General features: G+C 41.5%; 2 protein-coding genes across 6 annotated transcripts in view; both read right to left on the minus strand.

Annotated features, from left to right (window-relative positions):
• The window catches only part of LOC131429748 (dynamin), a 1,035,717-nt gene that overhangs the window by 898,298 nt on the left and 118,842 nt on the right, over nt 1-18,577 (minus strand). The window lies entirely within an intron of this gene.
• Nucleotides 8,612-18,180, minus strand: LOC131429749 (uncharacterized). Of its 2 annotated transcripts, none has more exons than XR_009229450.1 (2): nt 10,950-18,180; nt 8,612-10,891 (listed from the first exon to the last, which is right to left on the minus strand). XR_009229450.1 is itself a non-coding variant. In XM_058594082.1 (2 exons), the coding sequence occupies exon 2, from the start codon at nt 13,067-13,069 to the stop codon at nt 11,783-11,785; it is 1,287 nt and encodes a 428-aa protein (XP_058450065.1). In that variant the 5' UTR covers nt 13,070-17,266; nt 17,325-18,180; the 3' UTR covers nt 8,612-11,782. The 2 variants fall into 2 exon arrangements, 1 of the variants encoding a protein (XP_058450065.1); XM_058594082.1 differs by having other exon boundaries at nt 8,612-17,266; nt 17,325-18,180.

The raw sequence follows: 18,577 nt of genomic DNA on the forward strand, positions 1-18,577 counted from the left end.
GTGTCGAAAAACACAGCAGAATCAGAAGTATCCAAGAAATAAGGAAGATTGGAAACAAACGAAGAAGGATTAATATTCTGAGCCATGTAATCAAAATACAAGGACATAAAACGGGTTTGAGAGTTAAGCTCAACTAACATTTCGAAATTTTCAATCACCAGAGGATTCAAAATGTCGCATCGAATGAGCAAACGATATGAGAGATCCCAGAACCGGTTTTTCAATGAAAGAACGCCAGCCAGCACTTCGAGGTTCATCGTATGAGTCGATTGCATGCAACCCAAGGTAATACGCAAACAACGATACTGAATTCTTTCCAGCTTGACGAAATGAGTGTTCGTCACGGATCGGAAGCAGAAGCATCCGTATTCCATCACTGACAATATCGTTGTTTGATACAACCTGATCAGGTCTCCTGGGTGGGCACCCCACCATGATCCGATTATTGTACGAAGAAAGTTGATTCTCTGCTGGCATTTTTGTTTCAGATACCTAACATGACATCCCCAGGTGCCTTTGGAGTAGAACCAGACCCCGAGATATTTAAATGTGAAGACCTGAGCTATGGTTTCACCCCTTAGTTGAAGCTGTAGTTGTGCTGGTTCTCGCTTCCTCGAAAATACAACCAGCTCAGTTTTCTCCGTAGAGAACTCGATACCCATTTGAAGAGCCCATGTCGACAAGTTGTCGATGGTATCTTGTAATGGTTCATGGAGATCGGCAGCTTTGGGTCCTATAATAGCCACAACGCTGGCGTCGGCAAGTTGTCTTAGCGTGCAAGATGTGTTGATACATTCATCTATATTACTTACGTAAAAATTGTATAAAAGGGGGCTTAAGCATGAGTCCTGAGGAAGACCCATGTAGCTGAATCGTATTGTTGACAAATCACCATGCGCGAAGTACATATGTTTCTCAGACAATAGATTATGTAAAAAGTTATTCAAAACTGGCGAAAGACCATGCTGATGCAACTTCTCAGATAGGATATTTATAGAAACTGAGTCAAAAGCCCCCTTAATGTCTAGGAAAACTGACGCCGTTTGTTCTTTACGAGCAAATGCCATTTTAATTTCTGTTGAGAGCGACGCAAGACAATCGTTCGTTCTTTTTCCCCTGCGGAAACCAAATTGTGTATCTGAAAGTAAACCATTAGTTTCGACCCAATTGTCTAGACGGAAAAGAATCATTTTTTTGAACAACTTGCGGATACAGGAAAGCATAGAAATCGGCCGATACGAATTGTGATCGGAGGCTGGTTTCCCTGGTTTTTGAATGGCGATAACTCTTACTTGTCTCCAGTCGTGTGGGACAATATTACCCGTGAGGAACTTGTTGAATAAATTCAGCAAGCGCCTTTTGGCGGGGTCAGGCAGATTTTTCAACAAGTTGAATTTTATTCTGTCTAATCCCGGGGCTTTATTGTTACATTAAAAAAAAGGCAAGTGAGAGCTTTACCATCGAAAACGGTGTTTCGTTTGTATTTGGTGTCGCGGCGCGGGTAATCTTCTGTTCCGGAACAGAGTCTGGGCATACTTTTTTAGCGAAATCGAATATCCAGCGGTTGGAATATTCCTCGCTTTCATTCGTGGTGTTATGACTGCGCATTCGTCGGGCTGTGTTCCAAAGAGTGCTCATAGATATTTCTTTCGTTAAGCCGTCTATAAACCGACGCCAGTAAGCGCGTTTCTTGGCTCTAATCAAGTTCTTAGTTTTAACGTCTAACGCCGCGTAATTGCGGTATTTATCAGGTGTTCCATTTTTTCTAAATACTTTATACGCGGAGGCTGATCCCCAAAAGTACTCCTCCGTAGGGATCACCTCGATCCAGGCGAATAATGTTAAAATCGTGGAAGTTTAAGGGTATTTCAGAAGTTAGCCAAGTTTCGCACAATGCAAATGCGTCACATTTCAAATTATTTACTAGAAATTTAGTTTTGGGATGATACTTCTGCAATTCCACTGTAAAACAGTGATTAGATCCGTGACCTCGGTGGATGATTTAGCCATCGACGGATACAATTGCTGAGAGAAGGGGCAAATTTGCAGTCAACTGCTTCAAATATGTTTTTACTGTTGGCATGAATGCAATTAAAATGCTTCTAAGAGGGTCTGAAATATTGAAAGTTGTAAAAATCCACTCCACAACATCAGAGAACTTGATAAGTCCAGCACCTAGTTGGTTCTCTGGTAGATTTTCTGGGACGCTTGGGGATTTTGTAGTCACGGGAAGTCTTTATTTCTTTATTTCTTTATTTCTTTTGGAGCAGGGAAAAGCCCGATGGAGATGAAATTTGGCAATCTGTCTCTCTCTCTCCAGCAGGCATAAAACCTCCTCATCATTTGTATCAACAGATTACAATGATCCAACAGATACATTTGGGCTTAACACTAACAATTAAAACTAAATCTATAACCCTATCTATAACTAGTTGATGACACTAAACATTGCAGGGCAGTAATAGCGCTCTTGCTTAAAAGGTGAGAGAAGAAAAAAGTAGGTAGGTAAATGTTATATAAGGGTTGGTGAGGGGGTGGGTTGGTAAGCGAGAGTGGGCTAACGACGGTGTTAGAATCGGCGTGTAGATCTAATTAGTGACCAAAAAGATGGTGAAAGACAGAGAAAACGACAGGGTTAGAATCGGCATGAAGATCTGGTTAGTGATCGAAAAACGGATGGTGAATGACAAAAAAAGTAGAATGGACGACCGAGTTAATTTAGACGAGCGAATCTAGTTAGTTTCCAGTGGAGGTTGTGAAGAGGCGGAGTGGGAAAGATCACAATAATCCAGCAGATACCATGTCATATACTTATTACTGATAAATAAAACTATCCCTATTGCTAACCTCAATACTCAAGAAGTAGAGAAGTAATTCAGAAACGATTTTTTCACGGTGTTGTGAGATAGGTGAAAATCGAACAAGTGAGAACATCGATTAAATAGACGGCACATACTAGAAAACGGTTCGTTATAGCCGTAATTAGTGCGAGCAGATTGAATTCTGAGAAATGGATGAGTTCGGAGATTGCGAAAATACATAGCTAGGTTCAGTTTATGTAACAATTCGGAGCAATCAGTTTGAGATTGTAACAAATCCGCCACGAAAATAGCTCTACAGATGTCTCGACGTACGGATAACAAGTCTAAATCGATAAGTTTACAGCGCTCACTATAGCTGGGAAGGTTGTTGGGATCCCTCCAAGGAAGACTGCGAAGGGCAAACCGAATAAATTTATGCTGAATAGCTTCTATGCGTTGGATGTCGAGTTGATAATAGGGAGCCCAGACGACTGCAGCATATTCGAGTATAGAGCGAACCAGTGCACAATATAGTGCTTTAAGACAATATATGTTATTAAAGCTCTTTGTAATGCGAAATATGAATCCTAGCATTTTGGAAGCCTTAGAGATCGTATACTCTACGTGATTTTTAAAATTAAGTTTTGAATCCAACAGAACTCCTAAGTCCTTGACAGTCGATTCTCGTTTGAGAATAGTCTGGGAAATGGTATAGTCGAATACAACTACTGTGCGTTTACGTGAGAAAGAAATTACGGAACATTTTGAAGCATTCGAAGTCGTGGGAATTCCATCTCGGAATTGAGCTTTCCGAGACCAGGAGCTTTTTGCTTCTGTGGTGTGTCCCGATTCACGTTAGCTGTAACTTTTCGAAGCCCTTCGGAAGACACCTTCGAACCCTTACTAGGTAGCTTATGAGAGGATTTATTGATTCTTTTCCTACAGCTATGAGGGACCGCCGAGGATGGCCCTTCCAAAGGGTCGTCAGAATCGCTCTCGTCAGTTGACAAGCAGGCATATGGGTTCGTTGTCTGTTTAGGAGGGGTGGCACTTTTAAGCATCTCGGCGAAGGAACGCTTGGAGTGCTCCTTTAGGGAACGCTTCATTCGATCACCTCGCAGTTTGTACGCAGGACATGCCATTATGTCATGCGGACCCTCCTTGCAATAGAGACACTTTTCAGAATCCTAACTGCAAGAGCCATTCGCATGAGCCTCCCCACAGTTACTGCAATGGGGCTTATTGCTGCAATGGGTAGCTGTATGCCCCAATTGTTCGCAATTAGTACAATTCATTACTCGAGGTACAAACAGACGAACCCGGTCCAAGAGGATGAAGTTAGGCAAAGACGATCCGGCGAAGGTCACGCGATAAGAGTCTGATTGGGGATAACACTTTGTTCCATCCCCTGCGATCGATACTGAATGCAATCGCTTGCAGTCCAGTATCTTGACGTTCTTAAGTGAGGGGTCCTTAAAACAACCCGCCCCGTACTTAAGAATGTCCTCGCAAGTCAAACTCGAATCGGTGACCACACCGTCGATTTCGACTTCGCGAGCTGGCACGTAGACGCGGTACTCCAGCGTAAAAGGATCCTTTTGTACAAGCTCATTAGCCTGTTTTGAGCTAGTAAACAAGACCCTGAGCTTGTCTGGCCGTATTCTATCAATACTTTTTACATTATTATATCGCGAAGTCAGGTCCCGCGATATTTTTAGGATATTTAATTTTTTTTCCTGAGACTTGGTCCGGAAATAAACCGCGTAAGGCCCTGCCGGGAGTGCAAGCCCATCGGGATAACTCTTTATGCGAGACTTATTGCTGCCAACAGAAGTCTCCATCTGATTATCGAGAAAGGGGGGGTCGGGATTTAAATTTGACATGTTGCGGAGCTACCTCCGCGCAGAAATAAATTTTTCGGGGAGAAATAGAACGGTCGAATGCAGGGAGGAAAAAAACTAAATAATAATATTTAACATAAATCCAACGGGGCCACAAAGGCCCAGCCCTCGTTGTTCGGCGTATCGCCGCTTCGATGGTGTGCAAAAAACCTCCGAGAGGAAAAAGCACACTCTTTTGTAATCCGCACAGTGATATCACATACACCGCTGGAACTGTTTTGATCGATCAAACAATCACCGGCTAACGGTACTGTTTCGATCGTCCGCTCACAACAATGCACTGCTTCAGTATATAATGTGCATAAAACCTCTCACAGGAAAAAGCACTATTGTCTATTACACAATAGCGATCTAGTTTCGATCGTCCGATCACTTTATCACACACGGCACTGGATTTCAACGCTTTCGCAGTAAACACAAACCTCGTCCGATCACTCGGAAGGTTGAAACGGCAATGAATTGCTTGGTTTTGCCCATTCCCAAGTAATGCTTATGAAAAAAGAGCGAATGGTACTTCTAAACCACGCTCTGGAATTTCCCATGAACTTTACTTAATACACTTCAATCGAAGTGATGTAAACAATTTGAAAAAGTACGTTTCATTTCCCACATTAAAATTCATTGCGAACATTAAAAACGGCATAAATCGCATTCGAAAGACGTTTGTCCAATGAATGAAACCACAGATAAATTTTCATGTTCAAATTGCGATGGAATTCATAAATCCAATTATTTTAAATGTCCTGTCAGGGAAAAAATTTAATCGCTCGTTCACTTAGACAACAAGTCAAATCAACGACCTTAAATTTACAGAACATATCTGATAATCAAAAAACCGTTACAAATGCCACGCCTAATTCTTCTAAGGTACTTATTTCTTCGAATTTAATTAAAAAAACAGGTACGCCTTCCAATTCGTCTTCTAACGAAAACAATTTATTGACAGGTACATCGACCTCGTGAAATCATTAAAATCTTTCAAATCGAGTGAAGATTAATTTTATAAGTTTCTCAGAGCTAATAAAATTTTTCATATTGCCATTGTAACAGAAACTTTTCTTAAGCCAAATGTCAAATTGAAAAGCAATCCCCATTCGACAGGTTTACTGGAATGGGTTTTGGAGTTGCCATTTTTGTCCAACGGCAAATTAAACATCGAATTTTACCCTTTTTCGATACTAAAGTTATTGAAAGCTTGGGAATCGAAGTTGAAACCATTCATGGAATTTATTTCATCGCTGGAGCATATGCACCGGCGAACAATTAAATTTCTTTAAAGGCGATTTGCAAAAACTCACAAGATATCGAACGAAATTTTTCGTAATAGGGGACTTAAATGCTAAGCATGTCCAGTGGAATTGTAGTTAAAATAACAGTATTGGTACAATACTTCATAATCAACTCTCAGCTGGTTACTTCACAGTTCTTCATCCCAGTAATCCAACTTGCTTCTCTTCCGTGAAAAACCCGTCTACAATTGATCTGGTTCTAACAGATCAAAGCCACATTTGTAGTGAACGGATTACACATGCTGACTTTGACTCAGATCATCTTCCTGTAACATTCAGACTTTCCAACGAAGCTATAATTAATAAAATTAGTTCTATATTCAACTATTATAGAGCTAATTGGTTGGATTGCAGATCTCACATTGAAAATGATGTGGATCAAGAAACTATTTTTAAAAAATCTACGGACTTCGACACAGCAATTGATAATTTGAATCATTACATTATCGAAGCTAGAAATCTTTCAGTTCCCAAAGCTCAAACTAAATTAAATTCTTCTGTCATCGATGACAATCTTCAACTGCTCATTCGGTTGAAGAATGTTCGTCTACGACAATATCAACGTTCTCGTGATGATGAAAACCATAGTTAAGAATTTACAAAAAAAAAAATAAACATAGATTTACTCTTTTGCGAAATGAAAATTTCGCTAAAGAAGTTGAACAAATTAAACCATATTCTAAACCTTTCTGGAAACTGTCTAAGGTTCTTAAGAAACCTCAGAAACCAATTCCTGCTCTCAAGGAAGGAAATCAAATACTTCTTACGAATGGCGAAAAAGCTCAAAAACTTGCTCAGCAGTTCGAGAGTGTACACAATTTTAATTTGAACGTTGTGAGTCCTATTGAAAATGAACATTTTGATTTTTTTGATGAAATTATGTCATTTATTAGGAAACTTAAAAACATAAAGGCTCCTGGTAATGATAGAATCTTGAATGTTCTTATTTAAAATTTTCCCGATATTTCCTTCAGACTCTTGGTTAAAACTTTCAACAAGTGTTTTTCATTTGCTTACTTCCCAAAAATATGGAAAAACGCTAAAGTAATTCCTATCCTCAAACCTGATAAAAACCCAGCAGAAACATCAAGTTATCAACCAATTAGCGTACTTTCTTCTATCAGTAAACTTTTTGAAAAAATATCTTGCTGAGAATGATGTCTCATATAAATGAGAATTCAATTTTTTTACCAGAGCAGTTTGGATGTCGTCATAAACATTCAACTACTCATCAACTTGTAAGAGTAACGAACATGATAAAATCAAATAAATCTTCTGAGTTATCCACTGGAGTTGCTCTTCTAGACATAGAAAAAGCATTCGACAGTCTTTGGCACAAAGGTTTGATAGCAAAAATGTCTGATTTCCAGTTTCCTATTTATTTGATCAAAATGATTCAAAATTATTTAATTGATCGTACTCTTCAGGTTAGCTATCAGAATTGCTACCCGTACGAGCCGGTGTTCCGCAGGGTTTGAGCGTAGCTCCAATCTTGTATAATATTTTCACTTCTGATGTTCCAAATCTACCCGTTGGTTGTTAGAAATCGCTATTCTGTGGCGACACAAGTCTGTTAGCAACAGGTATAAATCTAAGAGTGATCTGCAGTCGCCTACAAAGAAGTTCAAATATTTTCAGTGATTATCTGTCAAAATGGAGAATTAAACCAAATGCAGCAAAAACGCAATTAATTATCTTTTCTCTTTCCTTCTTTTCTTAAATCAAACAATAATCACATTCTCAAATTGAATGGCTTGGAATTGACATGGTCTGATCAAGCTTAATATTTAGGTTTAACGTATGACAAAAAACTCACTTTCAAGGATCACATTGAAGGAATCCAGGCAAATTGTAATAAATATATTAAATGTTTATATCCTCTTATAAACAGAAATTCTAAACTCTGTCTAAAAAACAAATTGTTAATTTATAAACAAATTTTCAGACCAGCCATGCTTTATGCAGTACCAATTTAGTCAAGTTGTTGTTCCACCAGGAAGAAAACGCTTCAAAGGATTCAGAATAAAATTCTGAAAATGATTTTGAAGCGTCCTCCCTGGTTTAGTACAAATGAGTTAAACAGACTCACAAATATAGAACCATTAGATGTAATGTCACATAATATTATTAGCAAATTCCGATAAAAATCGATGCAATCTTTAATTGAATCGATTCGCTCTCTGTATTAGTTAGTAAGTTAGTATATAAGTTCCTTTTCCCCATTACACAATACAAGTAGGTTTAGAATTTTCCCTACACAAAAATCTCAGAATTGCGGAAGCAAATGATGTCTTCATGGTAATAACCAAATCATGTATATAATAGGGCTGAAAAGTCATCACTTGTGGCTGAACACCCAATTTAAATCTTAATAATTTAATTTCAACTCATATTCCAATAAATAATTATTTAAAAAAAAGTTCTTGGCAAGATAAATAATACGAATTGAATTACTAAACAAATTGCGTTCGTATGTGTTGTTTTTTGTTTTAGTGTAGAGTAGCCGTTTTTTAACCAACTATTATAAATGTTACACCATACTTGACGAAAAATATTTGTAGTCGTTGTGAGTATATTTTGTAAAATCATTGTATTTTGTGAAAAAAAGTGACTAAATAATACATAAAATTACAGTTGCCCTTTAATTAACTGTAAATGTTTTTGACGAGAAACCAATTGACCAATTGTACCTTAATATAATCAAACAAGAACCGTAATTTTCATTTTAAAATTCCCGCGCTTGTCCAATCGGTAAACTTCTATTCTCTCAACGTTGGCTACATTTTTATAAACAGTCTGTCAAATTTTGACGCATATCGTACGATTAGTTTTTGTTTGGTGTCTGTACAATGTAACCTGATACCATGTCACATAAATAATAAAATTATTGTTATAAATTAATCTACCAAAAATATTGTTAACATTATTTTGCATGTAGGAGTTAGATTATTGGTTTATATAAATTCAAATTAAATTTCCCGATCGGCGCACCGAGGGTTACCAAAAAAGAAGATCGCATTCGTACTTGGTAGCGAAGGAAGTTCCAATACGCACGATAAAAACAAAAACGGTCAGTTCTTGAGGAACTGATCGAGGCCGGATAGGAGGGCTCTCTTGGTTCTGAGTCGTGAAGCGGAAAGGTCGATGATAAATTCGCGGTGTGAAAAAAGAACGGCGTCGATACCGAACGAAGTCCTGAGAACAGTGAGCGTGATCTTGGTAAAGGACGTTAGAGACGGCCTGGAATCGGTTTTCAAGGCTTGTACCTCCGAGAGTTTTATTCGTTAAACAAACGCCAGGGGAAAATATAAAGTGTACAGTGTTGGGATAGTGTACAGGGCGCCATTCGTTGGCACGTGGAATCGCCTAAAACTCCAATCGAGACATAATAAGTGGCACTCGGGGTGACGTGAATAAGTTGTCCCAAAATTTGGAAGACGCACAGAAGGCCTAAGTGAAATACCGTTGGGAACCGCGAAAGTGAATTCGCGAAACCAGTCAAACGTGGATAGAATTGATCACACCCTTCGAACTGGTAACCCCGCGTCCGGGAAAAGGAAAAAAATCATAAGTGTAGGCAGCCCCTGAGATGAGATCCGGTAAGTCGCATGCTCTAAGCTAAGTTAGATCAAAACCTAACTTACATTTGGCGAACCATCGGAAATAATTACCTATTGTTTTTATCAGAGTTAATTTTTGTCCATTGGACTGAGGGGAGTATTCAGGGTGTTTGAAAAAAAATAAGATAAAAAAATCAACTCTAAATGGTTGTAAGCCTGTCCTGTTCTTATCAATTCAATTAGATTTTGGTGCTATTTGTTCGGTGAGAGTGACCTTGATAAAAAAAATCACAATCACTTACAGTAGGCTTTTAATCTGGTGTGAATGATCACACACAGGAGACAGCCAGAAAGAAGTTGATTTCAGTGTGTGCGACAATCGTACCGATCGTTCGATCTAATAGCAGTTGAGTTATTCGGTAGATACTATAGGCAAGCACTTCGGGAGCGGCGTATCACTCAGGAGATAATTTGTTGAGGAAGAATAAAGTAAAATTTAGAAAAACAAAATGAATTTAGATAGAGCTTACTTGGAGTATATGTCGTTAACATTTCTAACAGAGGAAGAACTATTTTTTGAGCTCGAAATTAGGAATTTACTTAAGGATAAAGAACGTGGCGTAAGTGTTAATCGCAGAAAATTGAAAAATGCATTACGCGAAGAGGTGGAAGGTTTAAACAGAATATACGCATACAAGCGTGACCCGAGAAACGAATTATTGCTATGCCGTAATCGTCTAGAACGAGTTTGCAATGAAATAAATTCCAAAAAATTAGTTAAAGATATGTCAAAGACAGGCTTGTTGCATTTGTATAATCGACTAAAATTATTTAAGAAAACCTTTGGAACAAGTGAGTGGGCCAATGATGCGAATTGGATTTTTACACAGGTAGTACAGATTTATTTGAGACACTTCGAGGTGAACGACAATATTCTTCCCTCCCTTCCTCCTGGTGTATGTTCCGTTTCCAGCGTTGTTGGGGTAACTGGTGTGGGAACCCATACATACACAGCCACCAACACTGGAGATTTAATTTCATAAACAGCTGATTTGCGGGGCGCCTCAGGCGGCGTAGTAGAATTTCCACAAACAGTTTCAGTGATTGATGACACATGATCAACACATTTAAGTTCGATTGCTCAATCGTTATACAGTTGTTCCTACGGAACCGAATGAAACACTATTTTTGATAGCTGTACATGTATTTACGCTTCAAACTAAAATAATTCATTTTAATTATAATATGCCAGAATAATTACTTCAACCAGTACTTACAAAATAGTGTAATTAAATCAAACTGACGGAAAGAGCATCAGTGGCATAAAGAATCCAATAACCCTGTTATTACACTCGTTAAAAAATTAATGCAAATAAACTGTGTCAAACATTTTCTTACCATCTAATTGTACAAAAATCAATTATATTCGTATTATATCAGACTACGATCACTGCTTGCTCGAAGTCACTTCCTCCTTGCTGTCCGAAATGTCAGTGTTCTTTTCCGCGCTCAGCCGTGTTGCCAATCGTGTTGACTCCGCGGCAACATACCCCCCCCCGTAAGGATGGGTGGATGACTCATCTTTACCAACTTCGCCAACGTCTAACACGGCGAGCTTCGACACTGGCCGACGGAATATTCCCGAAGACGTTTGAACTAGTACCTGACGGACTCGACCATCTGAACTAGCAATCGCTTCCAGTACACGCCTACGAATCCAACTATTTCTACGCGCCTCATCAATAATCACCACCAAATCACCTGGTTAAACGGGCCGAACCTCATCAAACCATTTCGTACGTTTTGTTAGCGTCGGAAGATATTCACGTATCCAGCGGGCCCAAAAACAATCCAGATTTCTTTGAATCAAATCCCAAGAGTTTCGAATGGAGTATTTGTCTGTGGTCGTAGAAACTGGTTGCTTAAGGCCATTCGAACTGCCGAGGAGGAAATGGTTAGGGGTCAATGCATCATGTTCCGCCGAATCGAGAGGTAAGTAGGTTTAAGGACGACTGTTGACTATATATTTTGCCTCCACGAGCATCGTTTGCAAGGATTCATCGTCAAGTTTACGGTCTTGAGGAAGGTTAATTAGAGCAGCTTTCACAGATTTCACCATTCGCTCCCAGGAGCCTCCCCAGTATGGCGCAGAAGGGGGTATGAAAACCCACTTAGTTTGAGCGTTAGTAAAAGTTTCGGAAGTCGAAATTTCGATTTGTTGAATCTGTTCTTTAAGAAGACGATTGGCTCCCACGAAATTTTGCCCATTGTCGGAATAAATTTCTATGGAATGGTCCCCGGCGACACACGAACCGACGTATGCACGAGATACAGTACTGTGTAGACAACTCATGAGCTACCTCTACATGTACCGCTCGTATCGTAAGACAGGTGAACAACGCGATCCACCTTTTCGCATTCGATCTTCCGACTCTCACCAACATAGGCCCGAAATAGTCCAGACCCACGAAACTAAACGGCCGTACATAAGGCGACAAACGTGCCATCCTTGGCAGAGCCGGTCGTGTTTTCTGTACCTTGCAACACTTACATTGTCTCGCGATTTTTCTGATTAGAACGCGAAGTCTTGGCACATAATAATAATTGAATACAATTTCCGAGTTTCCATGTAAGAACTTACGATGATAGTGGTCAACTAAGAGGTTCGTTACACGGTGTGACGTAGGAAGTATGACAGGGTATTTTACATTCGAAGATGCTAATTCAGTTGCTCCTATACGCCCATCCAAGCGTATTAGGCCATCTTGTCCCAATTTCGGTGACAGCGTGTACAGGTTGCTTGATCGCAGGAGTCCCATTCGTTCCTTTTCAGGAAGAAGTTCGTTTCTCGATAGAAGTACCAGTTCATCGGTGTATACTTCTCTTTGAACTAGTTTCCAAATCAATGTTTCCCCTTCTCGTATCTCCTCTTGACTCAGCGCTAACCGTCTTGTGCCAGCGACTCCAATTTTCTTCCGCTTCCAAAAGGTAATTGCTCTCACCAAATAGGCTAACGATCTCGAAAGACGATTCCAGCTTGAGAAGCGGTCGAAATGAATTAACGTTGTTGGCAGAGTCTCTTGATGGATAAAACACGGACGAATTTCTTCTTTTGTAGCGACTGTTGTAGGTTGTTTTGGCCAGTCATCTTCGGGCAAACATAGAAAGTCAGGTCCTACGTACCAACGACAACCCGCGTCGAAGCAGGGTCCCTTAGTAGCTTCATCAGCGACGTTGAATTTAATCGGCACCCATCTCCATTCGCACTCGTTAGTAACTGATGAAATCTCTCCTACGCGGCAGGCTACGAACTGTCGATAGGTGCGATGATCGGAGCATATCCACGATAATACCGTAGCAGAATCGGTCCATAAAAACCGTTTGCGAACCGAAATTGTATGGTTTTCGATGACAAATAACAGCAAGCGTGCACCCAACAAGGCAGTCATTGATTCTAACCGTGGGATTGTAACGTGTTTTAGCGGAGCGACCTTGGTTTTCGCAGCCACAAACTGCATTGAAAGCTTCCATCTGAACGTCTGATCCGAAAGTATAGTGCAGCTGAGTATGCAGCTTCACTCGCATCCACGAACACGTGTGCTTGCAACGAGTCGTACAGCATTGCACTGGCGTCGTGAAAGGAAGCATCGAGAAATTCTGAAGTTACTCACTTGTTTGATTAAATCTATCCAACGTAACCAGCGTTAGAAATGTTTATCGTTGACCGAATCGTCCCATTTTATTCCAGTGCGCCATATATCTTGTAAAAGAATTTTCCCGTGGACCAAAAAGGTAGCCAGCAATCCCAAAGGATCAAAAAGCTTATTACTGTTTTCAACACCATCCTTTTTGTCGGCCTATTTCCCATTTTCATTGCGGTACGGTAACACGTTCAGTGAACGAAGTAGCAAAGCCAAGTTCATCACTCTCTGGAAGCCACAGCATACCCAGAACACGTTCAGCAATGTGGCCTTTTCCCGATGTCAGGTGTTTAATATCTGCGTTCGAAACCTCACCGAGGTGGCCTAGTACAGATTTGCTATTAGAGATCCAATTGTGGATGGTAAACCCTCCTTTTGAATGGATCAGTCGCACTGCTTCAGCGACAGATTTTGCCTCATCGACCGTTTCAAAGGTCAGGGTAATCATCCACGTAGTGGTTTTTAATGATACCTTGTACTGCTCGTGGGAATTTATCAGTGAACTCAAACGCGTTTTTGTTTTTGACAAATTGCGCAGATGTCGGCGAGCAAGTAGCCCCGAAGGTGACGACATCCATCAGAAATACTTTTGGCTCTTTATCTGAGCTTTCGCGCCATAAGAAACGTTGGGAGTGCTGGTCGCGATCATTAATCCGAAGCTAATGAAACATCTCCTTGATGTCACTAGAGATCGCCACCGAATATTGCCGAAATAGAAACAAGACTGACGGCAGGGGTGTCAAAAGATCCCGGGTCCCGATGGAAGGACGGAGTTTAAAGAAATACCGTTTACTCTAGCCGCCGCGTCCCATATTAACCTTACTTTTCCCGGTTTGTTGGGGTTAGTAACCGCGCCGAGAGGAAGGTACCAGATACGCCTTGGATCCGCGGATTCCAACTCTTCAGTCGAAGCACAATGAGCGTAACCTTTTTGTTGGTACTCAGCGATTTGACGATATTTTCCTTTAACGTTTTCATTACGGTGCATACGACGTTCCAAACATTCCAGTCGTCGAATTGCCATCCTATAACTGTCCGGTAGCTCTACGTAATCGTGTCTCCATAGCAACCCAGTCGTGAACCGGTTACCGATTCGAACGGTCGTTTGCTCGAGCAACATGTTGGCACGCTTATCGCTATCGGATTCCAAAAGTATTTTTGAACTTACACCACAGTCCTCTGTCGCAATGTATTCCCGCACCATTTCGTTAAGACTCTCACAATCGCAAGCGTGGAAGTTGTGAAAATTTACGAATTTTCTTGTGCCGGAGAGGCTACCATACACGGACCAGCCTAACCGAGATTTTACTGCTATGGGTCCATCATCACCTTCTTTAACTTTCAGCGGTACAGCCAGCGACAAATCTCGGGGACCAATCAACAATTGTGGCTTGGCATTCTCATAACTGCGAATTTCTAAACCCTTGAGGTGCCCGTATTCACGTTGTAGTTCATCGAAACGTACGGTTTGGGATAGAAGATTGAGACAACTTATCGTCCGGGCATTTCTCAGAGGATATCGCCTACGTCCGCCACGCTGTGAAACTTCTAATGTGACCAGCTGGGATTCGTCTTCCGAACGGGTCATATCACCAGTCCACTTCAAGCACAAAGGAACGTTCGGTCCTTCGATGCCTATCTGTTCGGTTAAACTTCTTTCAACGAGCGTTGTCGTCGTCGAGAAAAGCGAAAGTATTCACGGATTTTGTTTTGCCGTGAATGATGATAGGAACAATCCGGAATAATATCGATTGTCCACAATGATGAAAGGCATGATTCTCAAGAGACGGAGATGTAGATTTATTCTGTATTTCTGCATGGAACAGTGGATGGTGCCGGAACTGACACCCGTTTATACCGCATCGTTCAGAACTACGACATGTTCGACGGCCATGTGTATTCAGACAGGTTCTACACAATTTCAAAGAATGGATGGCTTTCCATCGATCGGCAACACTACTCTCTTTTAATTTTGCACAGTCTCTGACGCGATGGTCTCCTCTTTCACAAACTAAGCATTTTCTTGGATAATCTGCTCGTTACACATCCTTCTTCGGTGATACCGTATTTTCACTGTGAGCATGCAGGAAACCTTTTTTCCCAGGTCCACTCTTCTCCGGTTTACCACGATTTCCTACAAACAATACCACTTTGCTAACGGATTCTATCACTGACGACATGAAATCGCTAAATAATTTTAGCGTGGGTACGGAATGATGTGCCAAATGCTGAGCCCATTAACATTCGCCGGCAGCTTTTCAACGAGCTCTTGCAGGAGAACGGGATTGGAGAGGTGATCATGTTGGCCTGCTGAGATGAGATGTTGCGTTAGATTTCTGACGGTTAAACCTAATTCGATGAGCGTCTCTAGCCGTTCACTCTTTGGAGTAGGACAATCCCGTACATTCCTAATCAACTTATTAATAATGATCTCAGGTCTACCGTAGAGTGTCTGAAGTGTCCTAATGACATCAGGAACTGATGCTGGGCTCAACAAGTAGTACCGTACTGACTTTAAGGCTTCGCCTTTCAGACATCGTTGTAATCGAGCAAGATTTTCGCCCAGAGTTGAATTGTTGAAACTACTTATGAAGATAGGCCACTCTTCGGGATCTCCTGAGAATTCCGGCAAATCGCTAGGCATCACATGCCGAGCAGCTATTTGCTCTGGGGAAGGCCTACGAGTCGAGACTGTCCTGAATGGAATTTCGTTACTACCGGTAGGTATGGCATACGATGAGTGCGCGGGAAAATTCCGCAGCTGATCATATGGATGTGCGAAACTGAAACCTTTTTCATTTTGTACTGCTGGTGGCGGGAGCAACGGCGCTGGAACTGTTTCACTTATGCGCTGTTGTGTCAATTGATTGTGGAAATTATTGGATAACATTCCCGTGGGAAACATGCCAATAGGAACCGCACCAGTAGGAATTGTGCTGGTAGGAACCGCGCCGACAGGAATTGAGTTGAAATAACTCGCGCCAACAGGAACAGCACCGACGGGAGCCATGCCGGGAATAACCGTGCTAGTAGGTATTGGGTTGAAATCACTTGCACCAACAGGAACAGCGCCAACAGCAGTTGTGCCGGTAGAAACCGTGCTGGTGGGAGCTGCGCCTACAGGAATTGTGTTGTGAACTGCGCCTGCAGAAGCATCGCCCACGGGAACAGCGCCTACAGGAAATTTGCCGACGGGATTCACGCCGGCTGAAACCTTACCGGTAGGAATTGCGTTCAAAGGAACTGTGCCGATAAGATCAACGCTGACAGGGAGCGCACCAGTTGGAGCCGTAGTGGCAGGAACCGCGCCGGTAGGAACAGCACCGCCGTTCGAGTAACTGCACTGAGACACCTTCTTGAGTCTGTTGAAACGATTGAACCTCTCGTCGCCCGTTTACAAAAACGGTTGGGATGCAAACATCTCTGATAACTAAGTTCGACTGAACAGCTGGTTCCGAATTTGGAACCGACATCGCCTGCTGATCGACCCACTGTGAAACGTGATTTGCTCGGTCTCGATTCTCGATCTCATCAATTCGACTACGAACACTCATGTTCCCGACACTTTCTTCTTCAAGAATACTTTGTTCCAGTGAATGAAATTTTTTAGTAAGGAACCGTTGTTCTAAGTCCAGCTCTAGCTGCTTTTTTGCTAGTGACTTTTGTTCCTCCAGACGTTGCAAACTTAGCTCCAACCGGGCTTTACGGCTAGATCCGGACTTGTTTGAACTAGACTTCGATGGAGCGGGGAGGCACCTTGAACACGTCCAATCTCGCCCCTCTACAGAGTCCGTCACGCCAGCGCATGAATAATGCCACCAGCAGTTACATTTATCGCATTGCACTAAATTATCTGCGGAGTCCGGTCGCTAACAAGCCACGCAGCTGAACGTTTGGCTCGACGGTGGGGTTATGTTCAATTCTTCCTCGTGCTGCATATTTTTTTGAAGTTTGTTCCTACAGAACCGAATGAAACACTATTTTTGATAGCTGTACATGTATTTACGCTTCAAACTGGAATAATTCATTTTTATTATAATATGCCCGAATAATTACTTCAACCAGTACTTACAAAATAGTGTAATTAAATCAAACTGACGGCAAGAGCATCAGTGGCATAAAGAATCCAATAACCCTGTTACTACACTCGTTAAAGCATTAATGCAAATAAACTGTGTCAAACATTTTCTTACCATCTAATTGAACAAAAATCAATTATATTCGTATTATATCAGACTACGATCACTGCTTGCTCGAAGTCACTTCCTCCTTGCTGTCCGAAATGTCAGTGTTCGTTTCCTCGCTCAGCCGTGTTGCCAATCGTGTTGACTCCGCGGCAACAACAGTGATGTAGAATCAATTATACATATAAACAGTCTCTCTGTTGGGCAAACGGCTGTATCGGCATCACCAACGACAATAGTTACTAGTGCTGCAGTAGTCACGTGTGCATCTTGGGGACTTTTACCACCCACGTGGTCGACACCGCGGTATCAAGTATCGTCTCGCATACATCAATCACGGCAAGTACGTTTTGATACGGCGAGAAACTTATCTAATGAGACAGTAGATCTAACAGGTGTGGGTAATACCGGACATCCAAGAATGTCTACTTTATGTGAGGTTAATAATACACCACATCCAGGCTACTTCCAGAACGATAGTTTGACTGATTCTGTGGAACGTACAACCGATAGAACGCCCCCCGTGAACAACCTTTCAGCTCATTTCACATCCGGGGGTCCTCCGAGATCGGTACAGTGGTCGAACCCGAATAAGTTTGCAAGTTTCTCAAATATACGATCTCTAACACCACTACATCCGTTTCATTCAGAGTCTTATGCAATTTACCCAAATCCATACGATGATCTGCGGAGTAATAGAAGTAGTCGTAGTATAGGAATGCAGAATCCGGTTTCGCGTTTTCACAGAATCCTTACAGGACTTTTCAAAATCCCTTCGATTCTCGTACTCTTCAACCAACAACTAGTTCCGGCAGAGTAGAGCTACCAGTAGACGATTTGTTAGGGGTTGATCTCCGAAGAAATAATCCTCCTTCAACAACTCCTAGTTTAAATCCGTTCTCAGATTACAACTTTACCCCCATCCCAAACCGAGTGAAAACCATTCCAGTAGTAAAATGGCCCATGAAATATTCTGGGGAAGATCGGGGAATAGGATTGAGCGACTTTCTGTGGGAAGTGAACGATTGGACGACGGCTGAACGAATTTCCGAACCGGAGCTTCTGAGGTCGTTAGGGAATTTGCTCACAGGAAAAGCGAAAATGTGGTTTACTAGCAATAAACATAGGTTCACTTCTTATC

This window comes from Malaya genurostris, chromosome 2 (assembly GCF_030247185.1).
Source record: "Malaya genurostris strain Urasoe2022 chromosome 2, Malgen_1.1, whole genome shotgun sequence".
Classification (NCBI taxonomy): Eukaryota; Metazoa; Arthropoda; class Insecta; order Diptera; family Culicidae; genus Malaya; species Malaya genurostris.

What these genes read in the sequence shown, in the direction of transcription:
- LOC131429749 (XM_058594082.1), bottom strand. Translation starts at nt 13,069, where the DNA reads ATGCAGTTTGTGGCTGCGAAAACCAAGGTCGCTCCGCTAAAACACGTT.